This window comes from Artibeus jamaicensis, unplaced genomic scaffold, assembly GCF_021234435.1.
Source record: "Artibeus jamaicensis isolate MK-2021 breed Jamaican fruit bat unplaced genomic scaffold, CSHL_Jam_final contig_69, whole genome shotgun sequence".
Lineage (NCBI taxonomy): Eukaryota > Metazoa > Chordata > Mammalia > Chiroptera > Phyllostomidae > Artibeus > Artibeus jamaicensis.
The window spans coordinates 467,950-483,376 of record NW_026521927.1 but is presented as its reverse complement, the minus strand read 5'-3'; the positions used below and the strand labels follow the sequence as shown (position 1 = coordinate 483,376).

The 15,427-nt window shown below is 36.5% G+C and overlaps 1 protein-coding gene across 1 annotated transcript; it reads left to right on the top strand.

The window, feature by feature from the left end:
- The first annotated feature begins 7,925 nt into the window (after positions 1-7,925).
- Positions 7,926-8,888, top strand: LOC119038656 (olfactory receptor 51V1). Its single transcript, XM_037131198.2, has one exon. The coding sequence runs from the start codon at positions 7,926-7,928 to the stop codon at positions 8,886-8,888; it is 963 nt and encodes a 320-aa protein (XP_036987093.2).
- Positions 8,889-15,427: the final 6,539 nt, after the last annotated feature.

The window sequence follows — 15,427 nt, the reverse complement described above, 5'->3', positions numbered from 1 at the left end:
TACCTGTAAAAGGTAATCACCTACAGTGAACTGGTGCATAGTAAATGAGGACCGTCTTCAAAGTAATGTACCTAGAAAAGCAATAAAAGCCTATCCAGGCAGGGGTTGGGGCCCTCTCTCTTACTTAGAGAGTGGCCATGCCATCCCTTTTTTCCTACAGGACTTCTGTCATCTGTGTGAATTTGTTTATGGTGGCCACAACACACAGATCCTGCCAGCCAGGATCCTTGCCTCAGGTTGAGAAAAGAAAGAGAATAAAGAAAGCAGAGCAACATGGAAGGCATTCTAGACATCAGTTTTATTATTTATCTGTCAGAAATAGACTAAAATAACAGATGATTTAGAATAGGCAAAATTCCCCTTTCTCTCAATTTACACATGAGACCCAGTTGTCAAAAAGAATAACCCATCTGCAAGGAAGAAATTTTCTACCTTTCATGACACAATTTACTGCCTCCTCTGAAGTTTAGTCAGATGTTTCTGGGAGAATAACCTTGGGAGGAGTGTGGGTCCTCTTAGGTGTTCTGGCATTCTCTCGTTTTGTTCCTAGTGGGATCCACTTGTTTCATGCAATTCTTCACATGTAATTCCTGACCAAGTCTGGACAACACAACATGCACTGGTAATTGTTCCAGGATGCCACCGTGAGCAATTTAGGCTTATCTCCTCAACTCAGAGATAAGCTCTCAAGCAGTTTGTACCAGAGAACATGTGCATATCCTATGACCTAGCACTTTTCAGAAATTCACACATGTATATGTGTCATTTTTATGTATAGGAAAATGTACAAGGATCTGCACAGCAGGATTATTCACTATAGTCAAAAGCTAGAAAAGACCAAAATGTCCATAAATAAATTTATTGTGGAATATACATAAATGGAATAACATATACTAATGAAAAATATACTACAGTTATAGCAACAATATGAAGGCAATTCATGGATATTATGTTGCATAAGTGTTACATACAAAAATGGTAACATTTATTTCATACAATTAAAAGAAATCAGCCCTGGCTGGTGTGACTCAGTGGATTGAGCACCAAGCCTGTGAACCAAAGGGTTGCTGGTTTGATTCCCAGTCGGGGCACATGACTGGGTTTCAGGCCAGATCCCTAGTTGGAGATACACAAGAGGCAATTGTACAGTGATATTGCTCTCCTTCTTTCTCTCTCCCTTCTTCTCTCTCTAAAATAAATAAAAAAATATTTTTAAAAACAAAATAAAGTTCCTTAAAAGTTAAGAACATTCTTTTTAAAAAAAGAAAAAATAAATAAATCATGATAGATGAAATGAGACACATCAGGATAGTGGTTAACTTTGGAGAGAATTAGACTAATGACAAAGAGGGAGTACATGGGGCTCTTCTAGGATAATTTTGATATGCTATTTCCTAATCTGAGTTGCTGTCCAGGGGTGTATTCTTTTGCAGTTATCAGTTGAGCTGTATATTTATAATCTGTTTACATTTCTATATAAGTTTTAAAATTTAAATATATAAAACCAAAATTAAACAATGGAAAAAGTCAGATTATTTTACTGGATTTCAAGGAATGCTTATAGACTAGGTATTAACACATTCTTAATTGGCTTTAATTAAGTAGGTTTGAAATTTTACCACCTAGTCAGCTGTGGCACCTAAATCTTAACTCTGTGGAGAAGGGGGAGGAAATAAAAAAGTAACAAAGTACCTGCAGAAGGAAAAGACAGAGCCTAGAAGCACCTGTGCTTTCTTTCTAAAGACATTTTTTTACTGTTTCTTTTCTTATTAAAAATATTACCAAGGATTTTATATATTTTGTTTACATAAATGGATTTTTAAAATTTCAATATAACTGGTAACCGAAGGTATAAAGAACCTTAGATTTTAAGTATGGCTATCAGCTTACATGTTTTATTAGTGATAGTCTCTAACAGAGTCTTAAGATTTATAAACATTCTTCGCTGTGTTTAATTAAGTTCCTTCTATGTCCATTTTATTTAGAGTTTTAAAAATTCCCAATGCATCTTGTTTGACATATTGTCAGACTTTTAAAATGTTATAATTATTTTTATTTATTTGTTGTATAAGTACAATTGTCTCCATTCCCCCCCAATACTCTCCGCTGCCCCACCTACCCCCACCTCCCACCCTCAATCCTACCCCACTTTGACTTTGTCCATGGATCCTTTCTGTGTTCCTTGATGACCCTATTTTTTTAATTCCTGGCAAAGCTGTTCTTCTTCATTATGTAAACATCAAAGAATGAAGGAATTATAGATGGTTAAGTGAAGCCAGAAAAAGGCGTTGGAGAGCAGTGTAAACCTGCAGTCTAGCAGTCTGGATTTTGGTACTTAATTTCTTAGAATACCTTTACAAACTTCTTTATTTTTAAAATGAGAGGACTGATTTAGACAGAGTTGGCCTGGTCTGTAATTTTCAGGGGACAATTTTAAATATGAATAACAGTCTAAGCATTTATATTAAAATTTTAAATGTATAATTTTGGTATAATTAAAGAGAGAATTAATTGCCACTTTCTTCATAATTTTCTGCTTGTTTTTTATTTTTCATTCAATGTTTGTCATTTTATCATATCTAATTTTTATTTAAGTTCTCTCACATTTTCTTAGACATAGGAAAGTATTCAAACAGGCAAATTCCCTTGAGAGCAATTATTTATGTCACAGTTTAACCAAATCATACAAATAATACAGAAAAGTATTCAATACCCAGAGGGCAACATCTAAACAGATGCAAAATGTATTATAATATTGATCATGCTTCTAAGTCATGGGTAAAAATGGTTCATTATTTCAATCATAATGGCAGTATTATTTATAGACATACAAAAATAATATATAATAAAATATAAAAACAAACTAATATATAGCAAAGAACTCATTTACAAAATTAACAATCATAACCTTCAAGAGATTTTTAAGCCCACTGTGGCTTTGGGGTGAATAAATTGTCTCCAATGTTAGCATATCAGAACCTCTGAACACACAGTTCTTTGGACTAGCCTTACAGAAGTTTCTCAGCTCTTTAGCCATGACAAAACCTTTATGCGTTTGGCCTCAGCTATACTTAACCAGGTCTAAAACAAACCTGCTTTATGCTCCCTTGAAGAAAGAGAAAAATTAATGGAGTGCTTCTGCCTCCTGCTGGTGGCCCGATGTGAGAGCATTAGAGGAATGATTAATCAAAGTGTGTCAATATACTTAATTAATTGTTCAAAGCAGGTCCTGTGTGGATGTCATTAAGTAATTATGCCAAAGAACAGCAGAAATCTGGACTATCCTGAAAAAGCAATGTTTCCTGTTCAATATAACTATAAAGACAATGACTTTTAGACCCAACACTATTCATCTATGCCTTTGGTGTTGCTCATCAGCTTATCTAACTTGAAAAAGGCAACAAGTAAACACATGGGAAATTATGTCTAAAGGATAAGAAAAAGTATAGATGTTTGGATATGTAGCTCAGTTCGAATTAGAAGGGGTAAGAAAAGGGTCCCCTGAAAACACAATCCGTTTCATTTGATCAGAGATGTGCTTTCAAATCTACATTCTAGGATTCCAGACAAAGTACACAGAGGGAATACAACAATTCTATCACTGCCCCAAACTCAAAGTCACTGCTGCATATCCTGTTTAATTTTTTGTTTCATGTCAGACATTGCTCTGGTTGCTGGAAGTTGAGAAAATTATTGCGCACACTGACTTTGAGGTGGCATAACACAGCACGATGCTTGGGGAAATGAAGGCCTTTTTTCCCTCTTTTGTTAGTACAGGTGGAGCATGTGGTGCAGCTCACATACATGAACACCTTCCTCTTGAAATCTTCATTGATTGGTCTCATTAACACTATAATTTCCTGACTCCCATCTTACCTCTCAAAATAGAACTTAATTTTTTCCCCAACATCCATTGATCTTCTATCACCAAAAGGCTGATAGTCTCTGTGGAGGCATCATGAACACTTGTGGCTAGTTTGAAGAAAACTGAATGAGAGTTTGTGCTTCTAATCTATGCCTACATCCTTTGATTCTTTTGTCATTAATCACAGTGCTTTGCCTATATGTCTGGGTCAGGCTGAGAATGATAGGAGTCATATTTAAATTCTGAGTGTTGTGCCTGAGGTCAGCATGGATTTCTAGGACAATGTTTTACACATCACATGAACCTTATACACAATAATGTAAGATTGATAGTGTGTGGGCTTTAAGGATCAGATGTGTGCTTTAAGATATGAGTGTTTAAGTCTCACCACATTTTTGCAATGCACTTGCATTTATCTTGTTTCTGTACTTCTGTGATTGTGCAAATTTTAATGTAGATTAATTCCTAATTCCATAATTTTATATAAATACCTGCTCTACGCAAACCTCATTTTGTATGTCAATGAGCAAAAGCCAGGCATAGTTTCCTCTTCTTTCAGAACTTCCACTGGATCTGATGGACAATTGGTATATAAGTATATAAGTGGTATAAATACAAATCAAAGTATTCCCATGAGAGTAACTTATTTTAGAGGATGGGAGAAAAAAATGGTGTTGGGGCTCACAAAAGTCCCTCTGAAGAAGTAACACTGAACTGAAACCTGAATGGTGAAAGGAGCATATATGTAAATACTGGGAGTAGATAATTGTAAGCAGAGAGAAGATGAAGAAAAAAGATCCTGAGGCAGGAATCCTCTTAATTTGCTTTGAGGATGAGAAAGATACCTAGAGATTAGGGAATTAAGGCAACAGTGGTCCACAGTATAGAAGAGGTAGAAGGGCCAAGTCATATAAAGATTTCTGACCATGATAAATAATTTATATTTCATTTTAAAAAACAATAAGAATTTATTAGATTTTTTTAAAACAAGGAATTATTGTAATTTAGTAGATGTTTGCAGAAAAACAGTCAGGTTTCTCTGTGGAGAAAACATTTTTAGGAAGCACGTAAAAAAGCAATAATGCTAGCTACTAAATTAATGCAATCATCAAGGAGCAGATAATGATGGTATGAAATGACCTCAGCAGTTAAAGCTGAAAAATGAGCAGATTGATGGTATGTTATAGAGTGTAAATTATAGATTTGACAAAGGATTTAACAGGTAGGAGAGAGAAGGAATAACAAGGAATTAAGAATGACTTTTTTTTTTTCATTCATTCCATTTTGGAGTTTTTAATACTTGCACTCAGAAGCATCCTAATTGATAAAATTGTGTGTCTTTCTTTTTTAAAAAATTAGTTATTTAGTTGTTGTTCAAGTACAGCTTTTTGTCTTTTACTCCCATCCCAGCCCAAACCCCCAGTGCTCCCCACCTCCCTCCCATTTCCACCCCCCTTAGTTTTTGTCCCTGTGTCCTTTATGCTAGTTCCTGTATGACTCTTAAGAGTTTTCTTAAGCAATTGTATGATTGATGGAGCCTTTTTATGATATTAGGAGGAAATGGAAAAATACTGGGTTTCTGAGGAAAATCATATATTTTATTGTCATCGTTTAATTTTTAGGTGAAATACCCAGATGGAGATATCAAGTGGGAAATTGAATGCATGTGTCTGTACTCAGAGGGGAGGTAAGGACTTAGAGGTACAAATTTTAGGCTATGACACAGAGTAAAAGCTGTCACTGTCCTCACTTCTGAGAACTTAAAATTCAGTGTGTAACAGAGACATTAGTCAAATAACTAGGCTAATGAATGTCAAATTATAAATCAAATAAATTTTATGAGGATAAATATGTTATAAAATTAATAATATGTAATATCAATGATATATTATTGGTATTACATTGGTATAATACCAAAATATAATAATAATAATACCTATATATGGAGAACATGTTTTAGGTAACAGTCTTGCTGGTAAGTGATGGTTGATGCAGTAACAGGCTTCCTGGTAAGTGATGCAGAGAAGAAAATTTAAGATTATTTTATAAAGAGGAAGCAGAGGTTGACAAAATTTTCCTCAACCTAAGTCTCCTTGTGAAAGAACATCTTAGGCAGAAAGAACATCAGGAGAAAAATCTCGTAAAAGAGGGGAAATGGTAATTTAGAAAAATAAGTGAAGTGTTCAAAAGCTGAGCAATTTTTCTTTAAAGGGCAAAAGAATTCTAACTGATGAAGGGAATGTATTAAAATAGTAAACTAAGCTATCTAATGCTGACAGGGATAAAAGGTACATTAAAAAAAAACTTTTTTTAAATTTGGCAACCAAAGGGAAAAGAGGTCAGTGCCCTTGACTAAATAGTCGGGTATTGCATGTTTTAAAAATTCTTGCAGTACATGGGTTAAAAATCACTGGTCTATATGCTTTATGGCATTATAATCATTTAATCTTTACAGTCGTCCCATGGGATAAAAACTACTGTTATCAGCATTATATACAAAAGGAAAGTAAGCCTCAAAGAGGTTCCTTTGGTGAGAAAAGGAGAAAGAACTTAACCCTATAGTGATAAGAGGAGGACTTGAATCCTGGAGCTGGTTCAGTTCCCAATACTGCCATCTTCTGCACTTTTGTTTCAATTTAAAATAAAACACTCCAAGCCCAAGCACTTACCCCCTGTCCCATAAAAAAGAAGATCAACCTGAGGAGCTGATTGGTAAACTAATAAAACAAAAATTAAGAGTAAGTCACAGGAGGAAGCCCAAAATCGAAACTATTTTAAAATAGCTTTAAGATAACACATTGAATTAATTAAAACAAATGTGAAAGCCAGTATGGACTTTTAAATACCTGTCTATATTACAAGAACTTTTAAATCTTTTGTGAAGACTCCAGGAGCAGAACTTAATTAAGGCAGGAAAACTACATGAAGAAGAAGACAATCAATTCTGCTGCAATAAGGCTTTTAAAAATTCTAAACAACTATTTGACATTGGCTACCTGATTTTTAGAATGATGATTCTGCCCTGGCTGGTGTAGCTCAGTGGATTGAGTGCGGGCCTGTGAACCACACGATCGCAGTTCGATTCCCAGTCAGGGCACATCCCTGGGTTGCAGGCCAGTTCCCTGCAGGCCAGTTCCCAGCAGGGGATGCACGAAAGGCAACCATACATTGATGTTTCTCTCCCTCTCTCCTTCCCTTCCCCTCTAAAGATAAATAAATAAAATCTTTAAAAAAAAGAATGATGATTCTAAGGAAGAGAAAAACAATTACTCAATCCCTTTCATAACTGCACATTTAATGAATACTCAACTGATTAACTGAATGAATGAATAATTGTACAGTATATTCTGGGGTGATGTCAGAAGTTGTGGGTCTTCAGCCTAAGTCTCTATGCTACTAAAAACTCAGAGGGACAATGCTCCTGTGGGAAATCATTCATCAAAGTTCTTCCGTATAAATATCCCCTGCTCTGCCTATCACCAGTAAAGAAAAACTAATCATTAGCTATGTCATCTGGAGTGGGATAACATAGGAACACCTTTACTAAATACTCTTTGGAGAAAAAGCACACTTGGAGACATCATGAAGTGAAAAACGATGGGTATGAAAAAACTATTTAAATGCAAGTGTAGTATTAAAGCTCAAAGATTATTCTTAAATGCTTAATGAACTGGGGGGGTATAAGAAGAACATTTTGAGAAACTCAGCTCTCAATTTTACAGATACAGCATCTCAGCAGCATCCTTGATAAAAGGTCTCAGACACCATATCTTTTCCGAAAATTAGCTTTTTACTTCAGTCTATTTGTTTTTATTTGATACGTGTGGCTTCTATGCACAGCTCTGCCAGTGGACGAATAATGACTCTTGCATGATATCAGGAACAGACCATTCTCTTCCACACAGCAGATCATATGCCTCTAAAGAACAAAGATACTTGATTATATTTTGTAAAGTTAGTAAACTTTTAGTATAATGCTGTTTGCCTCAAAATTCCATCTAACTCATCTGAAGTTGAAGCCTTTCCTTTGAAATATGCTTATTCTATTGCTGGCTGGAAGATGTGTTTTAGTTCCAGAGTGACTGCTTCAGTAAGTCCTAGCATGAATTCCTCTTCCTTCCTTCTTACTGGATTTTCCAGCCTGGAGCATCAATATTCCTGGATCTCCATTCCCTTCTCCACCATCTATACCATGGTGCTTCTGGGCAACTGCATGGTGCTGCATGTGATCCGGACTGAGCCAAGCCTGCACCAGCCCATGTTCTACTTCCTGGCCATGCTGGCCCTCACTGACCTGTGCATGGGACTGTCCACAGTGCACACGGTGCTGGGGATCCTGTGGGGGCTCAGCCAGGAAGTCAGCCTGGATGCCTGCATTGCCCAATCCTATTTCATTCATGGCCTGTCCTTCATGGAGTCCTCTGTCCTCCTTGCTATGGCTTTTGATCGCTACATTGCCATTTGCCATCCACTACACTACTCCTCCATTCTAACTAATAACAAAATCATGAAAATTGGGGTGGCAATTTTATGTAGGAGTGCATTACTCATACCTCCAGCCATCATTCGCCTGAAGTTCTTGAATTATTGCCGTCCCCACATCCTTTCTCATTCTTTCTGCCTGCACCAGGACCTTCTCCGTCTAGCTTGTTCAGACATCCGATTCAATAGCTACTATGCTCTGATGCTGGTCATTTGCACACTATTGTTGGATGCTATTCTTATCCTTTTCTCCTATGTTCTGATTCTTAAATCTGTACTGGCAATTGCTTCTCGGGAGGAGAGACATAAATCATTTCAGACCTGCATTTCCCACATTTGTGCTGTTCTTGTGTTCTACATCCCTATCATTAGCTTAACAATGGTGCACCGTTTTGGCAAGCGTCTCTCCCCCATTGTCCATGTCCTCATGGGCAACATCTACATTCTTTTTCCACCTTTGATGAATCCCATCATTTATAGTGTCAAGACCCAACAGATTCGTAGCAGGATGCTCAGATTTTTTTCCTTAAAAGTACATTGATATACTCAGTTCTTAAAATAAAAAGAGACATTAATAACTATGCAAAATTAAAAAATAAATTTTATTAAAGTTAGAGTTTTAGTCCTGAGTCCATGATTCTTGATTTTAAAACACACTTTAAATATAGTCAGAGAATCAACTACAAATACATTTTATTTTAATCTATGTCCTAAAAATGAGTTGTTCTTAGAGCTGGAGGTGGGCAACTCCATTTGAAATATTTCATAAACCCTATGAACTGTTGATTTATGCAAAACAAAACATATGCAGGTTATTCCAGAAACATAATTATATTCAAGTAAGTATAAAAGTAGTTGAGTGCTCAAAATAGATTTTGAAGTATTTTCCTTGCGATAAAACAAAGCTAAATTCAAATCATAGATCTTTTAATATTTTTTTAGATCTTTTAATTTTAAAAGTGGATAAATTGCAGCTTGTTAATTTGTTGAAATTCAGTTAATTAGTTTTCAAGAGAAAAAAAAGCAAACTCACAGGAATATTATGGTAACTCTATGAACCAGAACTGTCTAATAAAATTTTCTAAAATGATGGAAATGTCCTATTATATAGACTAAATATACCAATATAAGACAATAGTTACATATGGCTACTGAGCATTTGAAGTGTACATAGTACAACTGGGCAACTCCTTTTTAAATTCTGGTTAACTGTAGTTAACTTACATTTAAAAGACCACTGTATTGGATAGTGCAGGTATAGGATATGAAAAAGAACATATATGACTTATGATTCAACTTTTACCGTGTATACTTTAAATTGAAATCCTTACTCTTTATTATATTTTATATGTGGACCCCACTGTCATTTAGCTGGAAGTGAATTTTGCTCTGAATCTTTTGCTTTTAAATCCAAACATGGAAATGTCCTGAACAGATGAAACTGTATGCTTATGACTGACACAGTTTAAAAAAAGAGAGCCAGTCAAGTGTCTATATGGATAAATATAAAATAATCGGTTTAATCTTCCTGGACCTCCTAAAGACGTAAAATGCAAAGGGTAGGCAGTTAATATACTAAAAAAATTAAAAATAAAATAATGTATTTTATGTCTCTTTCTCCTTTCTGTACTCTGTTCAATTAAGTAGTCTCTCTTTATTGACTCTCTACAAAACAAAAACACTGGCTTAGTTTCCAATAGCTGAAGCCTCAGTGTATGGGGAATAGGTCCTGGACAGAATAAAGTACTTTGGCCAAAAAAAAGTGTAAGATTATCCACCCAATAGATTAGGACTCCTGGGTTAGAATAGGAGCTTAATTAGAAGAAGAGAGCAAATTTCCTGATGTCAACGAGAAGCTAGTCTGCTTTCTGCCAAAGATACCAGAAGTGAAGAGTATAAGGTAGTATCTAAAGTGAGGATGAAAAATAAGTGTTTTAATTGCTGATTCAATGTGATTTATCATCTTGCTACAGAACCAAAATAACTGCTACAGAACCAAAATAACTATAATAATTAGCTTACTATGAATGTCAGGTATTGTACTAAGTGACCTAATGATGATGAATATCAGCATGGTCTGTATTGGCAGACTGAAACCCAGCCAATCTGACAAGATTTGTATGGCCCAGTTTTAGAATGAATGCATCAATGAATCGTTGAACCTATAGAAGTCATGTAGGTGTCTCACAGATAATCTTTGAGTGCATGTTACTCAGTGGCCAGACAAGTTCCCTTCAGTTCCTTGATCCTGTAATCACCTGTCCTCAGAACTGACTTGATCTTGGGGAAGAAAGGGTCTCAGCAATAGCAGAATATATTTTCCACCTACCAGAAATGATGGAAGCACCAACTTAAAGGAATACAGTTATATATGCAACAACCTGAGTGGTTGGTCTGAGAGTGGTGTTTGATATGGTGAGTAGGAATGTTACTTTGAGAACTTTTTATTATGAGTATTTGTACCTCAGATTATGGCAAACTGTAAAACTAATGTACTTGCAAAGATGGCTATAAATAGGTGTAAAAATGTCTGATGTGTTCTCAAAAATCACAGTTTAATTTACAACTATATGATTGTACTACAATGATAAAATGTATGAAGAGCATAAGAATTTAAGAATTTTTGAAATTCATGACCAAAATGAGGGAGGTCAGCCAAAGGAAGGAAGATGAGGAAAGAAACCTGAAGACAGTAAATTTATTTCCTTTGATTCCTGAGTTTACACAGAAGGAAAGGGGTTTAAAAAGTTTTTACTTTTGATTGTTTGTTTACTAAAGAATTCTATTTTGGGAAACTAACTTATAAAACAACTATACCTCTTCCTAGGGAGGAGACACCATTTCAGAATTGTAGGGGACCGGTTTGTCTTGACCTGGCAAATGTGACTCAGCTCTGTATGGAAAACCTACAGATGCGAAGTGGTGGGCAGATCTTCAAACCGAGTTTTCCTGTGGGAATCAGGCCTAGAAAATACTTACAGACTGTTATGACTTGCTCTTGCTAAAACTCCCTCACCCTGGTCTAAAGCAACAAATGTATATTGTTTATCCTCGAGGTAAATTTCAAAGCCTGTGTGAGCTCTCCCAAGGACAGAGCTAATGAGCTCATTGCCATCCCCCTCTGCATGCTATTTTTATTTCCTGGATTGTACCTAAAATGTAGACAATAATGTTCTATGTGATAGATAATAAATCTTTCTTTGATGTAAGACCCAAGGAAAACAATAAAAGCCTGTCTAGGCAAGGATTGCGGCACTCCCCTCTTGAGGGAGAGGCCGAGGCACCATAGACACTCTCCCTTTGAGAGAGTAGTCGTGCCTGTTCCCTTTTTTTACACAAGATTGTTGTTGCCTGTGCAATGATTCTCGTCGTCAACCACAACATGTGGACTCTGCTGGACAGGGTCTGTAACACAGAATCATCAGCTCAGGTCCTAACAGTGAGAATAGATGGACTTATCACAGGTGTTAAAAGTATCATCAGGTACTTTGCAGCCTTATGAGAAAACTGGTAGAGACAGTCTTCCATAGATGCCAAAAAGACAATTTTATGAAATAAGAAACATGTGATCCATGAATTAAGTCCTGCTACTGTTATCAAACTAGGTGCCTGAAGAGCCAGTGAGATTCAGTAACCTTGTAGGAGTTGTCCAGATTTAGGACACCTGTAAGGCTCCTATCCAATTTGGGTAGGAAACATTACTAAAGTAACATAGTAAGTTTAGTGAAATCCACATTCTGCTTTTTTTGTTTTAGGTCATGCCATCGTACACTGCTCTTTTATATGAAGTCATAACCAATAAGGAGGAAGCTAGAGGATATTGGTTGGGGTAGGTGACAAAGTAGAGTGCAGAAAATCAAAAAAGTCTTGGCTCAGTTGGATTTACTACCACATCAAAAGCTTCCTTTTCCTTCCAGAAAGGGAAGATGGCTGATTTTTGGAAGCGAGGAAACAAGCTTTTAGAAAAAACAGTCTGCTCATAATAAATTCACAAGCAGATGCTCATTGTGTACTATACTGACTAATTTTTCTAAGTTTATCAAAACTTTATATTAAACTGACTCAGAAGATTTTCTACCAGAGACTGTGTCTTTTTTCTTAGCATATTTATGGACACTGAATAGCCTAAGGAGATATTGAAAAAAGGAGAATCTGCTAGGCTAATGAATAAAGACCAAAATACACACATTTTCTAGAATGACTCTATTGAAAATTTAAAAAAGAAAACAATAGAAAAGATAGCCAAAAACTTCTTTGCAATGGTATTTAGTATCCTAAAGTTTTTCTACTAAAAGTGTGGCTTCCAGTCCTGTATCCTCAGCACCATCAGATAACTTAAAGAAATGCAGGATCTTGAGCTCCAGTTCAGCCCTATTGAATCAGAATCTATATTAGCTTTGGGAATGCTGGTGGTTCTCTTTCTTCTTCAGAGCTCTGGTTATAAACTTTGTTGTTTTTGTGCCAATTAATCAATTGGTACAATTATTATGTACATTATTGTGCTTAATTTAATAATAAAATACAAATTTAAGAAATATTAAAATTTCAGTTTATATGTAACTTAGCAAATTAAAAATGTTTTCTTTTCTGCCATTTTCTATAATTCAATAAAATTGTAGCTGCACACAAAGAGACATTTGGAAGGAAATACTAAGGGTGTTTATGAAAATAAATGTTATAAACATAAAAATTTAAAATATTATTCACAAAAGACAAAGCAAGATAGATAAATAAGGATTCTGCGGCTGTCTGTAGGTGTCTACAGAAGGGAATACTAGTAAGAGGAAAAATAATCTGCACTGAAAAATCCTGAAAAAACACAGGGATGGGACTGAGAATGGTAGAAAAAATGAACATCTGTGTCAGAATTTCTAACTAAAGTATACAGAAGCCCACTTCTTTTCAGCCTGGCAAAAAATACACCTATGTTATAATAAAAATTTCTGTAGTAACTGAAACAAGTGTGATTCACATACAGGGACAGTAGGTCCAAGGGTGCTAGGACTAAGGTGTTATATATTTAAGAAGAGGGATTATGGACTTCCGGCCAAGATGGAGGCATAGGTAGACACACTGTGTCTCCTCGCACAACCAAAATAAGGACAACAAAAATTTAGAAACAAAAACAACCAGTAATGACAGAAAATTGCACTGTATGGAAGTGTGATGACTGAGGAGTTAAAAAAGAAACATTCATCCAGACTGGTAGGAGGGGCAGAGTCAGGAGGCTGGGTAGAGGGGACTTGCTGTGAAGTGTGGGCTGGTGAACCCAGGGCGAGCAAGGTGGCAACAGGTGGACCCAGTGAGGTGGCAGATTGTAGAGGGGCGCAGCGCACAAGGTGGCTGACAGACCAGGCAGTCCCACATTTGTGCACAAATAAACTAGGCGAAACCAAGGAGCAAGACAGACCATGCAACCCAGGGTTCTAGAGTGGGGAAATAAAATGTCAAAACACCAATTGCAAACACCTGTGAGGGGTTGAATTTCTGAGAGAGTCTCCCAGGCTCACAGGAAAGTTTGTTGGAGAGACCTACAGGACCGTAGAACATACACAAACCCACCCAGATGGGAATCAGCACCAGAACGGCCCAGTGTGTTTGGGGGAAGCAGCAGAAATTACTAAAATCTGGCAGAGAGCACAGCAAGTGGCATAGTTCCCTCTCTAACCCCTCCTTCACATACTGAGTTACAACACAGTGACTGGGTTGCCCCACCCTGGTGAATAGCTAAGACTCTGCCCCTCATTTGTAAGGGGTGTGGCAAGAAAAAAAATGGCCCAAATGCAAGAACAGGTGAAAGCTCCAGAAATAATACAACTAAGTGATGAAGAGCTAGCAAACTTATCAGATGCACAATTCAAAGCACTGGTAATCAGGATGCTCACAGAATTGGTTGAATTTGATCACAAATTAGATGAACAAGTGAAGGTTATGCTAAATGAAATAAAGAAAAATGTACAGGGAACCAATAGTGATGGGAAGGAAACTGGAACTCACATCAACGGAGTGCACCAGAAGGAAGAAAGAAATGACCAAACAGAGAAAAAGAAGAAACAAGAATTCAAAAAAATGAAAAGAAGCTTAGGAACCTCCAGGACATCTTTAAACATTCCAACATCCGAATTACAGGGGTACCAGAAGGGGAAGAGGAAGAGCAACAAGTGGAAAAGTTATTTGCCCAAATAATGAAGGAGAACTTCCCTAGTCTGGCAAATGAAATGGACTTTCAGAAAGTCCAGGAAGCTCAGAGAGTCCCAAAGAAGTTGGACCCAAGGAGGAACACACTAAGGCACATCATAATTACAGTACCCAACATTAAAATGAAGGTGAGAATTCTAGAAGCAGCAAGAAAAAGGAGACAGTTATTTACCAAGGAGTTCCCATTGGACCATCAGCTGATTTCTTAAAAGAGACCTTGAAGGAAAGAAGGGGCTGGAAAGAAGTATTGCAAGTCATCAAAAGCAAGGACCTACATCCAGGATTGCTCTATCCAGCAAAGCTTTTATTTAAAATGGAAGGGCAGATAAAGTGCTTCTCAGATAAGGCCAAGTTAAAGGAGTTCATCATCACCAGGCCCTTATTTTATGAAATGTTAAAGAGACTGATCTAAGAAAAAGAAGATAGAAAACATGTGTAGTAAAATGACAGCAAACTCACAATTATTAACAACCAGGCCTAAAACAAAAACAAAAACAAAAACAAACTAAGCAAATAACTAGAACAGGAACAGAACCACATAAATCGAGATCACATGGAGGGTTAGCAACAGGGAAGTGGGTGGAGGAGAGAGGGGGAAAAGGTACAGAGAATAAGCAACACAGATGGTAGGTGGAAAATAGGGAGAGAGTAAGAATAGTATAGAAAATGTAGAAGCTAAAGAACTTATCAACATGACACATAGACTTGAACTAAAGAGGAGGATGTGGGTGGGAGAGGGTGTGCAGGGTGGAGGGGAGTGAAGAGGGGGAAATGGGACTATTGTAATAGCATAATCAAAAAATATATTTTAAAAAGAAGGATTATGGAAAGTAATATATATAATGTTGAAGCTCATGGAAAACATTTTTTCAATTACCTCCT

What these genes read in the sequence shown, in the direction of transcription:
- LOC119038656 (XM_037131198.2), top strand. Translation starts at nt 7,926, where the DNA reads ATGTGTTTTAGTTCCAGAGTGACTGCTTCAGTAAGTCCTAGCATGAAT.